Raw genomic sequence first — 20,970 nt, 5'->3', positions numbered from 1 at the left:
AACAACTATTTTCAAGAAATTTCAGATCCTTCTCCCTCCACAGTGGCCCACATCAGTCAGCGGTTTATATATCTAAGGAGAGGCTATCTAGTAAATCAACGTACTCATGATTTACTGGAAAAAGCCCTGGACTAGACCAGAGCCTGCCTCAATACACATTTATTGAGCATCTGGCGATACGAAGATGACCAATGCAAATGACTGAACCTTTGCTTTCAAGGCTCTCATATTGCATTGAAGGTAACAAACACAGTCCGATACAATGTACCAGGTGGAGACCATAATAAAGTTATCAAAGAATCTTGGGAGTTCGGAGGAAGGATTAAGGAGGGGCGGAGGGGGGGAGGGCCAGGAGGGCATCACGAACAAAATTTGAGCTGTATGTGAAAGGACGGATGAGTTAAAGCTGAAAAGTCAAGGACAGTCGTTCCCGGTGGAGGGAACCGAATGAGCCAAGGCGCGTTGGGACAGAGACCCTTGCCTGGCGCTGCAGCGGTACACAACCTGGGACAAGGGGGTTAACATCTCCGGGACTTGGCTCAGAAACCTGTAGCAATTACACCAGACTCGCGCTGGGGAAAACTGGAAACCTGCGTCCAAGGCTCCTACCCGGCCATTAAGGCAGGAAGCCCTGCAAGGCGCGCGGGAGGAGGACAACGGCGTACCCGCCGCTCCGCGCCTGCGTCCTCGGCTTGCCGAAATATACACTCCAGCTCCCGGAGGAAGCGGGGAAAAAACCGGAAGGAGAAAAAAAAAACAAACCCTCGGGGGCGGGGGCGTGCGCGGCCGGAGCCCGGCCGGAGTGGCGCGAGGCCCGCGCGGCCACAGTGGTTCCGGGACTCGCGGCCGGGCGCGCTTCCCGCCACCTTCCGGCCCAGCGCGGGGAAGCCGAGGCCGCGCTCCCACCTCCCCTCGGCGCAGGCTCGCATCTCCCGCCGCGTCCCCGGTCGCTGCTCCGGCTCTTCACGGTCGCGGGGCCCGGGCCTACCCCGCGGTCGGGCCACCTCCGCCCTCTCCGCCGTGACGAATCGGCGCCCAACTGGCAAAGTACGCAAATTCGAGGAGTTTTGAGGAACGTATGGGGCCTGAAAAAAATCCTTGACTGCATTAAGCACCACCTCGTCCCCACTAGAAGGTTTATTTTTCCAGAGAGAGTCGAGTCAGACCTGGGAAGGAATTAAGAAGAGTGTTGAAAGTGCGAGCGCGGAAGCTCCGGACGCGAGGGGCGGGGCGTGCGCGGGACAAAGGGAAGCGAGGCCGGAGCTGCGGGCGCTTTTTCTGCCCGCGGGTGAGTGATTCCGACTGGGCCCGACTGGGTTGGGAGGGTGGCGAGGCGTGGGGTCCCAGCTTGGCCCGACGCCGAGTTCCCGGGGGTTGCTGGGGTTCAGGCTTGGCTGCGGAGCCAGAGCGGGGGCCGATTGCGGCCTCTCTGAGGCCTAGCGGAGCGAGGGTGGGGAGGCAGTCCCATCTGGGGCTCCTTCTGGGCGGCCAGGTGGCCTCTTCCACTCACCCCGCAGAATTGGTCAGAGCACCTCTGCAGACTGCTCTTTAGTAGAGTCGCTGGTAAAGTGCATTTTTCACAACAGACCTAAAAGAAGAGACCTCAGAGGAAGCGCTTGGGGCAAGCCAAGTCCGTGGTCCTCACCCCTGGGAAGGTGGTTTCCCCTCGGTTCAGGCAGCGACCTGAGGACTCACGGTGTGGCTTAGAGTAAAGAGCGAAAGCTCGGGAACAGTTTGGCCTGGGTTTGACACCCAGCTCTGGCACTTCCTGGCTGTGTGTCTTTGGACAAGTTACTTATACTCGCCGAGACTCCCTTTTTCCCTCTGTAAAATGGGAATAGCAGTACACCTCGTTGGTAGTTGTGACTCTTGAACCAGATGGTGTAAAACTAATAACCTGTCCCGTATAAGGTATTAAACAAGTACTTCTCTAGGATTTTATGCCAGGCACCGGGCATGGATCCGGTGGCGGACAAATGTACAAGATCGCTCTTGGAATTTATAGTATTGCAAAGGAGACCAGTAGTTTTAAAATATTAACAATGAAGTGTGACATATCAGGGAGCTTATGGCAGTTATTGTCAGGGCTCCCCACAGCAAGGCCTACTGGATGTTGACAGCCCACCTGAACTTGAGCAGGAAGGAAATCTGCACCAGACTCAGTGGTTTCTTGCCTGTTCCTTAAGGAGAGACCCAGGTTGGATCATTGAGAGAATAAATATTTTCTTTCTACACCAGGCCTCTTACTCATAATGCTCCAGGAATTCACGTAAAATGCAAAACAGAAGAGAAAAAATCATGTTTGTTTCACATAATGTTGGATGGAAATATTCCAGCAGTCATAGAATTTATTTGTCTTTTTTCTAAAAGTGAATGTCTCTGTACGGACCGTGTGTGATGTATATTGCGGTAAGGAACAAGCTCACCTGTGTGCGGTCATGTCGTGAGCTAGTAATGTTAAGACCAAAGTTATTAAGAATTGAGCTAGGTACAGGGACTACAGTAGTAAATTAAATGGTCCCTGTTTCTAAGCAGCACACAATCTAGCCATATTAACAGGTATAATACAATATCATAGATCTATGTAAATTGGATAGGAGTACAGATGAGGAAGCAATTAATTCTGCATGGGTAATTTGTCAAGAAAGTTCCATTGAGGAGATATATTTTGAAGTGGGCTGAGAGGGTTAATAAGAGTTTTTCAGGCAGACTCTCAAAATTTATTCCCAGCAGTTATAAAGCTATTTACCACTATAAGAGAATGTAAAGATCATTATCACACCAGTTACCTTTTGCATTGCCTCCAGGAATAAAATGCGGCTCCATTTTAGTAGAAGTTGTTATCCTAAAAGGAAGGCAGAGCTGCAGCTGGTCAGGGAGCTGTCAGTATCTGGTCGGCCTTATTGAGGTAGGCCCTGATAATACATCACATTCTGTTGTCACTATATTTTTATCAGTCTGATTAAATGTTTATATGGCATCAGCAAAACGGTTTCCATACAAGAGGTGGCTCAGTGTCAAAAAAAACAAAAAAAAAACAAAAACCTTGCAAGTACATGTCTAATTTTACTTTTTAATATCCCCAGTAGTTTGTTTTAGTCATTTAATTCTGATCAACCAAATGACCTAAAGAACTAGTAAAATATTAAAAAGGCTTGATTACTAGAAGATAATGTAATTTTACTAAGAAATACCAATAAACTACCCTATTCTTTAGGAGAACATTCTCTTATGCTTGCTGAGTTTTGATTATCTTTATTTTTCTTTTTTTTTCTTTTTTTTATTTTAGTGTCTCAGATTCATTCTTAAGGAACTGAGAACTTAATCTTCCAAAATGTCAAGTAAGTTTCATTTTTTATATTTATCGATCTATATTAATAAGAGACTAATGCCCTAGCAAATGGGAATTCCAAAATACTCTCATTTTTTTTTTCTTCAAAACAGGACCATTGGTAGTTTTGTTGCATAGTATTATATCTCAGTTGTTTACAAGAAGTTATTTATTTTCTTTCAAACAGAAAGACCATCTTATGCCCCACCTCCCACCCCAGCTCCTGCAACAGTAAGTTTTAATTTTCTTGTTAATGTAATAGCCAAGTCTGGCCTTGATACAAAAACCCAGATGTCTTCCAGTGACAGTCACTCAATCATCACAGCAACAGGATGAAAAATTCAGCTAAAAAACAGCACTTCCTACTAAATAAAATAACTGCATCTTACCTTGAACCAACCCCAACATTTAAAGAAACATACTACCAAAATGCCAACCTCCTATACTCAGTTCTTTTTTTAATTGGGAATTAGTGAAAAGTTTAACACTTCTTTCTTGTTAGTCTCTATTAAGAGTCTTGAAAGTTAATATGGAATCAGTGCTCATTCTGGCATTTATTATTTTTAAATCTAACCTTCAGCTGGTTACATTTTTCTCTCCTTGTCTGTATATAATTTTCATGTTAAATCAAACAATAAAGCTTCCAGTTCTATAATAACTTATCTTAAATCTTTATTTTCAAGCTGTTCAAGTAAGGATTTCATTATCTGTGGGTCAGATCCTGCTATCGCATTTTACTCCATATATAATGTTTTACTGGATTGAGAATTGATATATTTCAAAGTGTCTAAATAATAGTTGTGAACTAGTTTTTTCACCCAGCAAGCTCTGGCCCAGCTTGGTCAGCATGTAAAATAATTTTCCAATCCACAAAACAGATTTAACAGTAACTATTCAGGCCTTGCTGAAATAGATTCCTTGTTTTGTTTTTTTTTAATTTAAAAACAAAAACAAAACACTGTCAGCATTGACCATATCCTACAAAAGAAGTTTTATAAAGCTATTAAGCCCTCCTTCCATACTCCCTACCCCTAAATTTCAGGCTAGTTTACTAATTAGGTCCTTGTGTAATTTTGTTTTCTCCACTAGATAAACTAATTTACTAACCCTCAGATATATATTTTAGTTGTGTTTATCAACAATTTATCTTTCCTTAGTAAAATGCTTTTAAAAAGAGATACTATATCACATCTCAGCTCAATTTATGTAACATACAGTCTCTGAAGTTACTTCTAGTGGATCTTAAAGTCCTGTGTTTGGTTTGTTTCCTTTCTTAAATCAAAGAACATTTCTTATGACCATCTCCTTGGCACTCTGCTAGTGGCTATACAGGTGGAGTTGAACAGTTGAGATTCCTGACCTCAAAGAGCTAACCATGTACTTCATTTTTGGAAATGGTATAATTGTATTGTTTTAGTTTCAATTTTTTTTTTTAGTTCCCTTATTTTCTTACATTATTGCCTCATAATGTTGAATAGCGATTATCATTGCTTATGCAATCTTTGAAGGTGTCACTTTGATGCAGATACTGCCTCTAACAGCGTATAATATCTTGAAGACAAAGTTGATTTTTAGAGATAATAAAAATAGCTCTGAAACCAACCCTATGACTTCTTAAATGTAGAAAGGGATATTTTTACCTTTCTTTAGTCGTATTTCTGTACCATTATAATTTCACATTTACACGTAAAATACAGAAGACTAGGTGTTAGGACATCCAACAGAATGGATATGAAATGAGTTGTCCTCCTTTCTTTTTTTTTTCCATTTCTTCTATCACCACCACCACCACCACCACCTCCACCCACCACTACCACCCAGATGTACCACTCCAAGTAATACACACTTCTTTTGTGCCTTTGATACTTCATCTGTGTTTTGCCTACTTACATATGCTTGATTTGCGTCTTCTATAACTGCATATACTAGAAATTGATCACTTGTTCTAAAGAATATCAAATGTATTATCTGCTTGACTGTCTTTCATTTGGACACTAAGGATATGTGCAGTGGCATGTTTTAGAAAATTGTGTTTATAATAGCTACAGCTTAGTTGGGATGTGTTAAGTTTATTTTACATTATACAATTCAGCACTGGTATTGTTAATTGCATGTTAAAAAATGAAACTACTGTCACTTGTTTTGATTGAGTTTCATTAGGTAAAATACCTTACTTTTGGTCTCTCTTTACTGCATCCTTTTTATGCATTATACCTTGATTCTCATGAACATTGGATGTCATTTTATTAACCACGAAGGGCACTGCTATGTAAGAGCCCATCTGTGATCTTATCAACACGTAATTTACAAAAGCCAAGAATTCTGTTGCTCCAATAAGCAGTTGTGGTTTGAAAGAGCTAGGGCTGTCCAGAAACGAGATGAGAAAGAAAATTCAAGTCTGTCTACTAGAGAAGTAGTTCACATTAAAATTAAATGCAGAAATTGTTCATGATTGACCTGTGGAAGATGGATCAAAGAAGAGATGGAAGAGAAAGCCTAAAAAAAGATTGACTGGGTTAAAAAGATGAGACAATACCCCCAGAATGAAATCCATGCATTTCTTATTACAAGTCTTTGTTTTTAAATCATGTATGTGACATCCATTGAATCCCACATATGTTCTCTTCTATTGACAACTTCCGGCCTTCGATTTGAATCTCTTCTCATTTCTCACACTACATAAAATGATTTAAAGCTGTCTTTGAAAGCGATCCATTTCCTGTTTTTGTTTTTGGTAGATAAATACATTGGCGGCATTCACATAACTGTCAAATCATATTTCGTTTTGCATGTAAAGTGTTTTCAGACGCCTAGTTTATCACATTTCAAGCTTTCCTATCTCAGACATACATCGCTAAGTTATTTCATACTATTGACCATAAAGTAATCCTGAATGTTTGAGACACTTCAGTGTATTGCTTATCCCAAAAACAAGCACACACATTCACAGTCACGCAGACACCACTGGCCCCTGCAAAGAGACAGAAAGAGAGAAGAAAAAAGAAAAGAAAAAACACTTGCAGACTGGTTTTTCACTGAAAGAAAAAGAACCGTTACAACACATCATTGCTTGTTTAAATTCAGGTTGCTTTTGCATGCCATATGCAGTTCATTTTTCATTTCTGTGTTTTCCTCGTTTGAGCTCATTTCTCATTCGTGTTTTTGTCTCATTTGTTTCCATCAGCAAATGCCCAGCACACCAGGGTTTGTGGGATACAATCCATACAGTCATCTCGCCTACAACAACTACAGGCTGGGAGGGAACCCGGGCACCAACAGCCGGGTCACGGTAGGAGAATCAACTCTTACAGCATCCAGCAAACAACTGGAATTGACCAGAAATGCCTTCAAAGTTAGGTCCTTTGAATCATCAGCACAGCCATTAAAAAAAAAAAGAAAAGAAAAAAATTTAGAGGATTTTAAATATTCATTGTACAATCTGAAACTGAAAAACGAAAAAATAGTTCTGGATATGTATATAGAAGGAAAGAATTTATTCTGTTTGGTGGTTGGTAGAGATAAAGCCTTGGGCACTTAATGCTAATACCATATGTAGACAAATTAGAATTTCCTATGGTTAAAATGCCCTTTTTGAGATGAAGAGTATCTTTCGTTTAAGGTAATTGGCATTAGCCTCAAGAACTTAGTTTCTTACTAAAGCTGGGCTTACAGACCTGGCTTTTTTTGGCCACCCAACTAGTTTGAACTGCTGCACATAATTATTTGTCTTTTGGATTTAACAGTTGACCTGAGATTCATTTCTAATTAAAAAGATTTTTATGTCACTTCAAAGAATTGAAGAACAAAAGTTGAATGAAATTAATTTGAATTACCAGACTCTAGATGTATACAGCTAGAAGTGCATTTACAATCCACAGGATAAAGTATACAGTTTCTGCAACTTAGGATGTTTCACTTAAATGATCGGCCTAAGATACGAAAATTGGATGATGTACTTCAGACTGTTTGTTTTAGAATCATCTTAAACTCCATTTAAGGAAGTTTAGATACCAAAGAAACAAATAACTGTAAAAATGATTTACTAAATAACAAATCCAAAAGCCAAATACCTACACACATTGGAATGTGGTATTGGTGAGAATTTATACCACCCAGAATGGCTGTAAACTTTTTAGTACCTGGTTTTTGTTTGCTGTATTCATAAATAATTTAATTAGTGTGACTTCAAAAAAGCCCTCTCACCCTGTAGTCAAGCTAGATCAGACAGCTTGTAACTATCAGACTGTGTGTCTATCTTGGTAAGCATGTTGCTTAACTCGATAGGTTTTGTTTGTCTAAATTTTTCATTGTTCCTGCATAATTTGTACCTCATAAGCATATCAAGTTTTATGTGCCATGCATATTTCATGGTATCTGAAAAGAATTCTGACAAAGTGTGTGTATGTATGCATTTCACAATGCATACAATTTTTATGTGCATCGGTACTTGTTTTTCCCTGGCCTGAATGTGTTGTTTCACAAGTGCAAATGGGGGGCAAAGTTACCAAATGATAAAGAGCGCTTTAATTTAAACAAGGAGCAGAATCAATTTTGGATCATTCATGTTAATATGGAAAATTATTCCTGGGCAGCAAACAAAAGAATGATTACATTTCAATAGTCCTATACAGTCAGCTCTTGATTATCTATGTTAATGCAAAAGAAGTGGTGATAACTAATATTAGAATAATTTGCGTTTCAGTTTCTGAAAGCATTTTGTTCTTGGATATATCTATGGGAATTCTTTGTTAAAGTGAGATCATTCAACAGAGACTTAACTAGGAATAGGAAGGCGTGGTCGCTGTCTCGGGGCCTGGGCCAGTTATGTTTCTCCCCATTCCTTCTTGGGGATGTTAGAACCCAGTATTTGGGGGTAGGCACTAGCTTCAGGGTAGATTAGTATAGGAGGGCTGTTGGGTATGCAAACATTGATGTTCTGGTTCTTAATGGTTGTTTTCTTTGTATTATTGTTCTCAACAGCAGATTAAAGTGTAACCAAAGTGCTCTGTAGGCTTAACCTGAAGGGTCTAGAAAATGTGGAGGCTTTTAGTCTGTGTCAATCCCAGACCCTTCAACTTTTAGTGACCTCTCAGGTCATTGAATCATTCTCTATGAAAATTAGTTATGCCTACAGTTTTATACTAATATATTTAAGCTCCATTAGGACTCAGTAGATCTGATTTTGACCTTTATGAAAGTGTTACTTTAAGATGACCCCACCTATGTGTTTTTTTGGCACGGGTGGGGCTCCTCTTTGGTATTACTGCCTGCACTTATGTCATTGATTTGAAGGAATGATTTGGTGACACCCTACAAAGTAGCTTCTTATAGGGTCTACAGAATGTCTGGTTTTCCCAATGACTCCAGTACACTCGAATAGTTTTCAGACAATAGACACTTTATGTATAGCGTGTTGAAGCCTTTTGGGATGCTTACACTAGCTATGAGATGGCATTCACTTCCAGTCAGATCTTCACCAGATGATGATTAACATTCTTTTACATACAGGTGTGAAAACAGATCAAGACAAAATATTAAAAATAGCTCATTTCTGTGCTTTAATGGGAATTCCATCCCAGAAGAAAACCTTAGATATGATCCTACCAGAGAAACAGCCAAAAATTGGGAAGAAACAACAAAAATCTCTTGGAAGTAGCCAAAATGTCACAAAATCATGGACTTTATTCATAGGAGATTCCCAGGACCTTACTCTATTGTAAACACAGGTTTAATAAGCATAATTAGTTGTTTTCCCCCAGCTCGTTGCCAGCTGGAAAGTGGGACAGTTGCTGCTAGAGGTAGGTTTCCTGACAGCAGCAAGGAAAGAAACAGCTAAAAAAGGAGACATGCCCTCCAAAAGCGTAACTACCGGGCCATTTAATAAAGGGGCCAACAGTTTTTCACACCTCAAACCAGAGGATTATAGCAAAGCCTTGATTATCATTGTGTTCAGCACAAACTGCTTCTTTTTTTTCTTTTTTTTTTTTTTTTTTAAAGAGTAATGCTTGAGACAGTGCAGAAAGATATCTGTTTGAGATGGTTAATAAATTAGGGGCGTTTAGTGATGTAAACCTTTAGTATTCTGAAAACCAGCTAGAATTTAACTTTGTTGTTATTGTTTTGGGTTTAGTTTGGTTTTGCTTGTATTTGTAAATTGACTGGTCAATATAATGAAAATATGACCTCAACATGTGAATGACCTAGGTACCCTCCTTTGGAGAAAAGAAGAGAAATAAGCAAATTCATTGTTATAAAATGCAGTTCTTTGAAAAACATCAAAGAGCAATTATTACCATAATTTATTTTTAAAGAGTTTTAATTCAACATATTAAAGCACAGACATTTTAGAATTCTTTACCTCTTTTTTTAAAAAATTGTTAACAGTGGTCTACCAACTTCAGTTATTGGCACAATTCCAACTTTATTTGTAACCCTCTTCCTCGAATTCTGAAGGTTTGTGTTGGATGTAAGTTGGAAATGCTTTCTAATAACTTCATGTATGAAGAATCAGACTTTTGTGTGTTTCTTGCTCTGAATTCATAACATAAGGTTAGCTTTGTAGAAATCCTCCCTCACCCACCCACCCCCCCAAAGAACTCCTATAGCCCTGAGACACATCTGTTGGCAGTTCATACCACCACTGTTGACAGTTTCCATCCCCCATGGCTTGCTTCACCCCATTGCCCACTACTGGCTAAAGACAGGGTCTGTCTACATGGGCATCAGCATGAGGTGTGGTAAGAATACATGGGAGGAGTAGAAAGAGAGGAAATACTGCTTCAGAGGCGAAATACGTTCTGAGAAGTTCATGTATGAAGAAGCAGTTATTGACAAGTATATAGGGATGGAGGGAGACCCTCCTCCTAGGAGGAAGCAGTATTGATTGAAAGCAGTCGAAGCAGGTACAGACACACTATTCCCTGAGCCCTTGGTTGAAAAATAAGGTTATGGTTGGGGTCTCGGCCCTGAATGGAGGAGTTTCCCTCCGGTTTTACACAACAGCAACATAAGAGCAAGAGAACAAAATGTCACCTTAGTTTCCTTATAAGGATTTGCTGATTCCTGTCTTTTTATCATTATAGTGAAGCCGGCTCTTCTTCCCCCGAGCCTGGCAAAGAGAATCAATATCAGGAGTCTCCTAGAAATTTGGGGGAAACAAATGTGATTCAGCCATGATTTGATGCTAGCTCCTTGATCACATGCAGCCATGTATGTAGAGATGAGAGTAGGTTCAGAAGCAGCACTGCCGCGCTGGAGATGTGTGGTTGTCCACTGGGAGCTTTTAGTATCTTGCCTAGATTTAGCTTTCAGAAAGAGCTGATCTCTCCTCTTTCTCTTTCTTTCCCTTTTTTCTTTCTCTCACCCACTTTCTTCTTTACCTTTTTGAAAACTAGTTTTCAGTCTCCTCGCCTCCTTTTCTTCTTTTCCTTTCCCTTTGTCTGTGTCTTCCCCACAACACCAGCATTTTAAAAAAATTAAATGGGCTTTCTTGATATAAGGTCTCAAAGATAACTTAATCAGGCCCTGTTTCTGCCATTTCTCTGTTCTGGTAACCTTGTTCACTCCTCCACTGTGACTAGGACTAAAACAAGGCGTGACTTCAGTTCACACTTCCTGATCCCCTTTATTAAAAAACCACTAGGTATGGGCATAGGATCTTAAGGAAAATAAAATCTCTAGTCATAATAAAGGAGCTAAGAAAGTCTTTTTGTTTTCCATTTTTGAACCTAGGGAAGAGGTTTTGTGGTGGTGGTGGTGGTGGTGGTTTATGTGGGGGTGCATTCCTGAAATGGTGCAAATAGTAAGTAGTCCCCTGAAGGCAGTATGAGGTATGGTAAGTGCTGAATGGATTCAGCTTCTGGAGAGATAATCAAGTGTTGACTGTATGTGTAATGGTAAATTAAGCAAAATAAAAGGGTGCCAGGTAATGTCCTAAATGTGGGACATTTGATATGTAACCATAAATTTTCGATGTATGGATTATTGTGTAATATTTTATTTGTTCTTACAGCCAGGTTGTCAAAGCAGTGGCAATAAACTGCTGAGTAACATGTTAAAAACTTCTGTGCTTAAAGTCATTTTCTTTATTTTCTTTTGATGTGAACATTTCTGAATTTGCAGTGATAGCTATTTTCAGTGGAGAAAATATAAGAATCTTGTATCCATGGACGAGTAGAAGAAAGGCGCATTAGCTTTTTTTAAGGGACTCTCTTTTCAGTTTCCTGGTGAAACCTCTTGCAATTGAGTAATGAATGTATTTAACTCTTTTCTAGGCGTCCTCTGGTATTACGATTCCAAAACCCCCAAAGCCACCAGATAAGCCGCTGATGCCCTACATGAGGTACAGCAGAAAGGTAGGTGCCCAGGAGCCAGAAAAGTGAGGACTGCCATCTTTGCTCTTTGCTTTACATCAGGTTTCAGATTGGCTTAGCCAGCTTTTTTGTGCATAGTCAAAGGAAAAGATACAGAATTGCAATTTTTAAAGAAATTAGTTCTGATTTCAAAATTCCAGAACTAAAATCCAACAAGAACATGATTAAATAGTTAAAGTACTTAAGGCAAAGTTATGTAGCCAATGTTATGTAGTCTTTTGGAGAATATTTAATGACACAAGAAACATGTTAAATGAAAAAAAGAAATGCAATACTACATGTATTAGTATCTTATTTTTATAAAAATAATAGCAAATACATTACTTTGAATTTTAAAAAAGCCTGGAAGACAAGGGTTATCTCTAAACAATAAGCTTATGGTAGTTTTTATTTTCTTCATACTTCCTTGAGCTTTTCCCTTTTTTGGGGGTGGGGGGTGACAAACCTCTATTACTCTTAAAATAACAAGTGTAGCTGATATTTTTGTTAAAGGTGAGCACTTAGCTGCTTTCACCACAATTTGGAAATTTTTAAATTTTGTGTCAATTATTGTATATGTATTTGACAGAATGGTGTATTGTGTTATTCAGAGTAACCACATTCCTTCTAAACGCTCATGAATTTTTAGAAAGACATAGGCTATGTTATTGAGTGAGCTTATCATAAGTGTCTGCAGTGATTGGAGATGTCTGAGATGTGCTGTAGAGCAACCCGGTGGGGGACTCTTGATAATTGTTTCAGCAGGCTGATGAGAACACGGGGATTTGACACGATTCCCTCTGCCTTTGTTGATGATTAAAGGTTTCTGTATTAAAAAATGTTTTTAAAGGTCTGTGTTTTTAGGCATCAATACTGAAATCTTAACTGTTTCCTTTTCAAGGTCTGGGACCAAGTAAAGGCTTCCAACCCTGACCTAAAGTTGTGGGAGATTGGCAAGATTATTGGTGGCATGTGGCGAGATCTCACTGATGAAGAAAAACAAGAATATTTAAACGAATACGAAGCAGAAAAGGTAGAATGGGGACTGTAGTGGGGTGGGTACAATATAAAATTCATAAACACTTGCTTATTATTTATACAAGAAATGTAAGATCTAATCAGACAGCTGAGGTTTTGTCTACCTGGGTCAAGCCACTTAATTTCTCTAGACTTCAGATTTCTTGCTGTAAAAAGGAGATAATTATCATGTCTTTTGATATTCAAATGAGATATTATAGACGTTCAGTATAACCTGCAAAATGTTAATTCTAAAACTGAAAAACATTTGAATTTCAGATAGAGTACAATGAATCTATGAAGGCCTATCATAATTCCCCCGCGTACCTTGCCTACATAAATGCAAAAAGTCGTGCAGAAGCTGCTTTAGAGGAAGAAAGTCGACAGAGACAGTCTCGCATGGAGAAAGGAGAACCTTACATGAGCATTCAGCCTGCTGAAGATCCAGATGGTAAAAAAAAAAAAAAAACCGGGGTTTTGTTTATGCTTTCTCTGAGAATTGAAATATGAAAATCTCTTAAGTTTTATTTCCTATTCTAAATGGAAAACAAAGCATAGTTTAAGTGCCATTTCAATATTTTGAATAATTATTTTGATTAAGATTTGTATGTGAATTTCCCACAAGAAAAAGAAATACCCTTTTTAGTGCAGAAAAGAGCAGAAACTGTATTGTTTATCAAAATCTTTGTACTCAGAATGGTTTTTTAGTCACAATCAGAATTTTACCTCAGCTGCTTTTAAAAAGGTAAATGCCATCAAGCTGTATTCCACTTTGTTCTTGATTCCTTAAATTGGCTGAGTTAAAGGCTCTTAAGGGAGAAAGTTAATGAGTGGGAAGAGGCATTGTGAACTCTCTTTTCTAGTTAATTCAGAAATCCAGCTGGAGTTTATAGATAGCTCATGATGACACTTGTGAGGGTGCACACCTACAAATTTTACACACACACACACACACACACACAGCAGAGCTTCCTAATTGGCTTTCCATGAAGAGTTTGCAAGTGTGCTTTTGCACCTCTGGTTCTCTGCAACTGTGCAGGGTCTGAAGCTGCAAGGAGCTTCAGAGCCAGCCACCTCCAGCTGTGAGTGTACTCATCCACATAGCAAGCATGCTATGCAAATAATATTTTCTTCCTGTGCTGCTTTGATGTGGAAAAGGTTGGAAGCTCTAGCTACAAGCAACAAAAACATCAAGAAAATAATTTAAGATCCCATTTTAAAGTAGTAGTAACAAAGAAGAACCTTGTAAGACCTTACAAAAGAGACCTTTAAGAAAGGAAGCAATAATACCACCTAAAGACATGAATAAACCTGATGTACTTAAAAGGAGAGAAAAACAAAAGTGAGTTTTTAAAAGAAAGGACTGGGATATTGACAGATATTCTCATAAATACAAACTGTAATAATAAATACAGAGAATAAGGAATAGAAACAATATAGCATGTTAAGCGGAATCATCAGTGCTGAAGACACACTAGCGTATGCAAACTTTACTTGCTTAAATTGGATGATTAAAAATATGCAGAACTAAAAGAAAATAGAAGATCCAGTCTACAAATAATTGGAAGGATGGGGGTCAGTAATAAGTGAAAACAACGGCTAGCAAACATAGAAGCTGTAAGTGGAAATCAGTTGAAGTTTTCACTAGGTGAAAGGTATCGGCATGAACACTGACGCCTGAAAGAGATTCACTTAGTAACAGTCTTCAAAAGAGAACCCTTTTCTCTGTTTCTCAGACTTCAGCCCATTATGTTTTTTAAGTTTAAAATAGGATATTAGAGCTGTTAGTAAAAAAGGACGGTAATAGTTAAGATGCCAAGATAAGAATGACTATAGACTTTGCACTTTATGCCTCAGAACTGAGTAGAAAGGAAGACTTGGGAGGTGGAAATGTACATAAAACCAGGAGAAAGGCAGCATATCCACGAGTACAGCAGCTGCTCACTTTAACAAAGAAGACTGTTAAAAGGCCCACAGGACATATGCAGTTATCCACACAAGACAGTGAAGACTTTTTTAACTGACATTTTAGAAAGAGAATATTCATGAGATTAAAGTAAATACCTGGTGAATTAGAAAATATAAACCTACCCTCCCCCCTCCTCCCCCAAAAAATCAGACAACTAAAGTGCAAAGAAAGACAGGCCCAAATTGTTAAGACTTTATTTCCCCTACCAGTGGTCAACACTGGGGTCATATAAATGAAAGAAGAAAACAAACTTAAATGGATAACCTAGCACAAATTTATATAATCTTAAGTATGAATATGAAAAACTCCCTTAAGAAGTAAAAAGGTCACAGAATTTTTTTGATAATATCTTTTATTACAGTAATTTTAATTTCAAAAGTATATCTCCTAAAGAAATTATTTGAAACAAAAAGCAATTTGCACAACAGTTCGTAGCAGTGGTGTTTCTGGTAATACAAGTTTTAGGAACTACTCAAGTACCAAAACTAAGGGATGTGCTCAACTGACATAGCACAATTTGGGCCTTTGTAGCAGTTTGCTAAAGCGAGGTCCCCTGCCTCTGATGGCACACTAAGATGGTTAGGTAGTTAAGAGAGGAGCTTTTGTTTTAATGTGTATTGCTTAAGAGAAAGCTCTTTTTCTCTTTTTAAGTTGATTTAATAAAAATATTAACTAAATAATAGTACAGGTTGTTAGCAGATATATCAAAAACTGGTAGTGATGAAGCAAAGGTAATAGCTATCAAAGATAAGCTTGTAAACCAGATCTGTACTATATGTATATGCACTTGAGTGGACAGAAACAACATAATACCTGTATACACTGACAACAAACATATAATGTGTAAATTGATAAAAATCAAGAGTGAAATTTAGAATTAAACATTTTTAAGGCCTTAGTGGTTTTTTAATCTAATAAAGTAGACATGCCCATCTGGGAAACTGACTATTGCTAGAGATGTTTTCTCTGCAGTGGGCATTTTCCTTACTTTAAAGTGCTCCAGTGACAAAGACACCACCCAATTCCTATGTATCATCAGTTGTAAAAGCCTTAAATCACTACCCAAAGAGTGAGACATTTGGCAAAATCTGTTTTGCTATCACGTGCAGCCTTCATGGTGATTTCCAGGCCATGGATACATGGTTGTATCTCATTTGTGTTTCAGCCACATCTTCTCAGATGCACATCATCACTTGAAGATTTTGTGAGAAAAACCAATACCTTGGCCAGTGAACACATTGTATCCTCTGTGTGGTTTTTATCAAGTAACTGCCCCAGGTCTCCCTTGATGCCTGTTTAGGCCCACTTGTTAGACCAATGAGGGCCATGGCTCCTTGGTTACTAGCTGATAACATTGTTACACTATCCTGATTATGGTAATCGGTGACCTAATTCCCGGATCATCTTGTTTATTCCAGATTATGATGATGGCTTTTCAATGAAGCATACAGCCACCGCCCGTTTCCAGAGAAACCACCGCCTCATCAGTGAAATCCTTAGTGAGAGTGTGGTGCCAGACGTTCGGTCAGTTGTCACAACAGCTAGAATGCAGGTCCTCAAACGACAGGTCCAGTCCTTAATGGTTCATCAGGTAAAGTCACAAAACATTTGTTATAATAAAATGTGCCTATGCCACAGGTGCCAGGTGACCTGATTCTATACCATGCATCAGTGTGCCTGTTAAATATTTATATTCAGTCTGACCTGTTCCTGATTCAGGGAAGAGGCTGGAGGGAGTAGACCTTTCGCAGAGATTTAATAAGTTTGTCATTAACACTGTGACATAGAGCCTTTTGACAGAAAGTATATCTGTTAAGAATTTTGAGACATCCTTAACCTTTACTGATGTACTAAATTTTTTTTTCTGAAAAATTGCTGAGGCCTAAAACAATATTCTCCAACATACACTTATTAATCAATCATTCCCTCTAGGCTGCATTTTATGTATTTTACATTTTTTAAATCTTAGCTAGACACATTATGTAATCAGTAATTTAAATTAAAAATTCAAAATATTTATCACACTGTGAGAAAGTGTGGACCGTTAAAAAAATGAGACATATTTTCTGTTTGACATTTGCTTTAGAGGAAATAATTCAGTAGTAACAAAGCCTGATCTTATGTTTTGCAGCGAAAACTAGAAGCTGAACTTCTTCAAATAGAGGAGCGACACCAAGAAAAGAAGAGGAAATTCCTGGAAAGCACAGATTCATTTAACAATGAACTTAAAAGGGTATCAGTTTAATGCGTTAACTATATATACTTTTATCACTGTGTCTGTAACTTTTTTTTTCTCATTCTTTTTTCCAAAATAGTGTTTTTATAGAATGTTTTTCACTTTGCAACAGTTAACTGGCAAGATCTTTGCCTTATAAAATAGTTTCCATTTTCTGGCAAAGTTGCAATAGGTTTGAAATATCATATAGTATTCACATATGTACTAGGCCTTAGACTCTGGAACCCTCTGATATTTTAATTTAAACTCTCATGCAGTTGCAAATTATTTTCATTTTATTGCAGTTTATTCATCAAATGTCTTCATTAGCTGTAGTTCACAGTTTGCATTTTGTGTGAAAACAAATCTAGTGTTTGGCAGCCTGAAATATAAAATGGAAGCTTTGAGTATAATCCAGTATTGAATACTTTCAGTATTGTCTCACCAGGTATTCTGTAATACTTGATGTTACCTGGCTGCTAGGGCAACTTTCCTGTGGACAGAAGAGCTTCAGAGAGGAGCTGGAACCACATTTTTTTCTGCCATATATATGTATATAGTTCTTAGTCAAGAAAACCCACTTTTGAAAAAATTTCTCTGGTTCAGAGATAGTAAGAAAAGAACATGACTAAAAGTTTTTTGGTTTTTGTTCTCTGACTATTAGTTGTGCGGTTTGAAAGTAGAAGTGGATATGGAAAAAATTGCAGCTGAAATTGCACAGGCCGAGGAACAGGCTCGCAAAAGGCAAGAGGAAAGGGAGAAAGAGGCAGCGGAGCAAGCTGAGCGCAGCCAGAGCAGTATTGTTCCAGAGGAGGAGCCCGCAGCTGATAAGACTGAAGAAAAGAAGGAAGACGAGAGCATTCCGATGGAGACAGGTAACCTTCCAGTTGATACCAAAATGTCGAGGGTTTTTACAGCTGTCTTTAATTCTGATTTTCCTTTCTCAGTGCTTTTCAGAGGTCACTCTGTTAATCTTGCCTCTTAAATTATTCTCCATGTGACCTACCCATTTCTTTTCAAATCTTAATCTCTTATAGTAGATTCCACTTAAAATCTTGATATTAATACAAAACAGCTGCGGTGTGTTGTCTTTAGTCTTGCTGTTTGAGGTCTTGGTTATTTGCCCAGATTAAGTCATGTTATTTCCAGACTTGAGAATATAAAGTATAATGGTCTAATGGTTAAGGATACTGGCCCAGGAGTCAGGCATATCTGGGTGTGATATTGCTTCACCACTTGCTGGCCCTGTGACTTTTGGGTAAATTATTTAATTTCCATTTCCTCATCTGTAAGTGTTCTAGCACCTGCCTCTGAGAGTGAGTTCCCAAGGATAACTGTACATAAAATCATCATCACTGCATTTGACGTGATATTGGCGCTCAGTACTTTAACCTTTATTGCTAAAATTGTTTAAACAAGATGTGGTCATTGCTCTTAAGATCAGTCATCTCTGGTGTCCTAGAACAGAGTTGGGTGAATAAAACCTGAAGTCCATATGCTGCCTGCCACCTGTTTTTGTAAATAAAGTTTTGTTAGAACCATTTGTTTACATATTGTCTATGGCTGCTTTGGGGCTACAACAGTATAGCTGAGTAGTTGCAAGTGAGACTGCCTGGCCCACAAAACCTCACATTTACTGCCTAGCCTTTACAGAAGGTATTTGTTGACCCCATCCTAGAACAAGTCATACTTCCAGTTCTACTGATTTTCCTGATTAAAAGCATTCCTCAAGGCAAACAGTGACACATAAAGCTTACATGAAGTACTGATTAAATCAATTATTGCTTGAAATTTTGAGATCACCTTTCCTTCTGGCACTGTTTTGACCCTGCCCAGTGCACTGTGTAACAAAGAGGACTGAGCTGAAAGTATGGGGAACACAAAAAAAGGCTCCCTGGACTATCATTACAAGAAGCGAGAGGGATCATAGTCATACTTGGTGCTCAGCTGACAACTTGCGGTTTGACAATCTGGAAAACATTAAGTGGAATATAGATGTTTCTACAGAATATAATCCAGCAGATTAACATTTCACATAGTCAGGTTTTAAGTTTTATTATCTGAACCTTTTTCTGTTCTGTGTGAACATGTTTTTTATCTTAAATTTGGAGCATGAATGCCTTTTGTGGTTAAAGCAAGAGCTTGAGAATTAGAATATGGTTCTTTTGCTCATTTTGCAACTAGAACACTCAGTCCTCTGCCTCTGTTTTGTCATCTATGAATAGAGCATGCCTAGGTCTTTTCTTAGATTTTATCCTTCTAGCTAAAGAAAAAAAAAAAAACAGAAGAAAACTAAGACTACTAGAACAATAACAGAAAACAGCCCAGCGTGACTTTAAATGTCAGCCTTATACCATTTCCATACCTGCTTTCTCACTCATTAAATCCAAGCACTTCACAACAGCATCATCCAATAGAAATGAAATCTGTTACAAATCACTGTGTAATTATAAATTTTCTACTACTGACATTTTTTAATGGAATTTAAATGAAATTTTTAATTTTAATAAGTCTTCAAAATCCAATGTGTATTTTAGACTTAGAGCACATTGGAATTGGAAACCAAATACTTGATCTGTATTTGGACTTCAAAATTTACAGTTTAAAGGAGATTTTTTCAAAATCCCAAATTGTTTTAAACATGCTAAAAGTTCCTCAGTCACGCTAGCTCATATCAGGTGCTTAGTAGCCATAGGTGGTGAGTGGCTGCCTTATCGTCGGACACTGCAGCTCTGGACTGTCAGCATAATTAGAAACGTAAATCTTTGTCTTGTAACTAACAGTGACAAATGTGTGATTACAGAGGAGACACACCTTGAAGAAACAACGGAAAGCCAACAGAATGGTGAAGAAGGCACGTCTACTCCTGAAGACAAGGAGAGCGGGCAGGAGGGGGTGGACAGTCTGGCAGAGGAAGGGACCAGTGATAGTAACACTGGCTCGGAGAGCAACAGTGCAACCGTGGAGGAGCCACCAACAGATCCCGTACCAGAAGATGAGAAGAAAGAATAAATATTGCCTTGTTTTATGTGTTCTAAATACTTTTTTAAATGAAAAAAAAAATGTTTTTTGAGTTTTAATGGTGTTATGTGGTTTGTGTGTTAATATTTTTCTTGTCCATGTCGCACCACCAAAGGCTTTTGGACCATTTAGCATCATGAGCTGAATGGCACAGTCACCTTTCTTAAGTGGTTGTGAAGATGGTTCTTTTCTTTGGATCTTGTTTCTAGTCCTCAACTGCTGAAAGCCTCAAAATCTAAGTTAATTGAGAAAAATGCCCACCTCTTTTAGAGAATTATCCTTTGATGCTGCAGAATCTACTCTGACAAAGCCTTCTTACAGCTCACTTGGGTGCTTACCAAAGCCATAGCTTTAAACCTTCTCAGTCCCCATCAGCAGCTTCTTGAAGGTCCTCTTTCCTGTTTACCTCCACAAAGAGTAGCTTCTTGAAAACATAATCATATGTGAGTATGTATTTGTTCACTTACGCTTTTTTATTCTTAATCAGTGTCAGGTACCAAGAGTTGTGTTAAGGAGTGTACCTACAACCACACTTGGCTTGTGTTGATCCAGAAATAGTCTCCATAGTTAGTGACTGGCTTGTGAAATAGTCATTAAAGTGAACATGGCACATATACACTTGTCTACACTGCCTTTTGTTATAATTAATGTTAGATATGTTCTGGTGAATTCATCTTTATTGTACGGGGGGGAAATTACTTTTTTACCGAGTTTTCCAAAGACATCACAAAGCTGAAGGAATTGAATATTCTTGCAGGGGAGTATGTAACTTCAAAATGATTAGCCCATTCGAGAAGGAAAACAGCTGGAAATTAACTTCATCCACTGGAAATTGTTTTACAATAATCAAAACATTTAAAACCTCAAGGCTCAGGATCCCATAGACCAGAGCCTACCTTTTTGATAAACTCTTAGTAAAGTCTTAGAGACTAGAAGCAAGATAGTTTGTGACACATATGCGTTCCAGAAACTAGAATAGATTTTTACTGAATAGTAGTATAACTGATGGTATATGTTTCTTAAAGGTCCAAATATAATAAAAAAAAAAATGGAAAAAGTCTCAGTG

At 38.4% G+C, this 20,970-nt stretch overlaps 1 protein-coding gene across 3 annotated transcripts; it reads left to right on the top strand.

The window, feature by feature from the left end:
• Positions 1-756: 756 nt before the first annotated feature.
• Positions 757-19,963, top strand: SMARCE1 (SWI/SNF related, matrix associated, actin dependent regulator of chromatin, subfamily e, member 1). Of its 3 annotated transcripts, XM_057715661.1 has the most exons (12): positions 758-1,047; positions 1,150-1,288; positions 3,290-3,341; positions 3,519-3,562; positions 6,516-6,620; positions 11,605-11,685; positions 12,584-12,715; positions 12,979-13,150; positions 16,087-16,259; positions 16,800-16,901; positions 17,548-17,758; positions 19,687-19,963. In XM_057715661.1, exons 3-12 carry the CDS (start codon positions 3,335-3,337, stop codon positions 19,893-19,895), a joined length of 1,236 nt encoding a protein of 411 aa, XP_057571644.1. In that variant the 5' UTR covers positions 758-1,047; positions 1,150-1,288; positions 3,290-3,334; the 3' UTR covers positions 19,896-19,963. The 3 variants fall into 3 exon arrangements, with proteins under 3 accessions (XP_057571645.1, XP_057571644.1, XP_057571643.1); XM_057715662.1 differs by lacking the exon at positions 1,150-1,288 and having other exon boundaries at positions 757-1,047; XM_057715660.1 differs by having other exon boundaries at positions 758-1,288.
• The last annotated feature ends 1,007 nt before the right edge of the window (positions 19,964-20,970 follow it).

The sequence above is a fragment of the Hippopotamus amphibius genome, chromosome 17 (genome assembly GCF_030028045.1).
Source record: "Hippopotamus amphibius kiboko isolate mHipAmp2 chromosome 17, mHipAmp2.hap2, whole genome shotgun sequence".
Lineage (NCBI taxonomy): Eukaryota > Metazoa > Chordata > Mammalia > Artiodactyla > Hippopotamidae > Hippopotamus > Hippopotamus amphibius.
The sequence above is the reverse complement of the archived record's forward strand: the minus strand, read 5'-3'. Positions and strand labels throughout refer to the sequence as shown.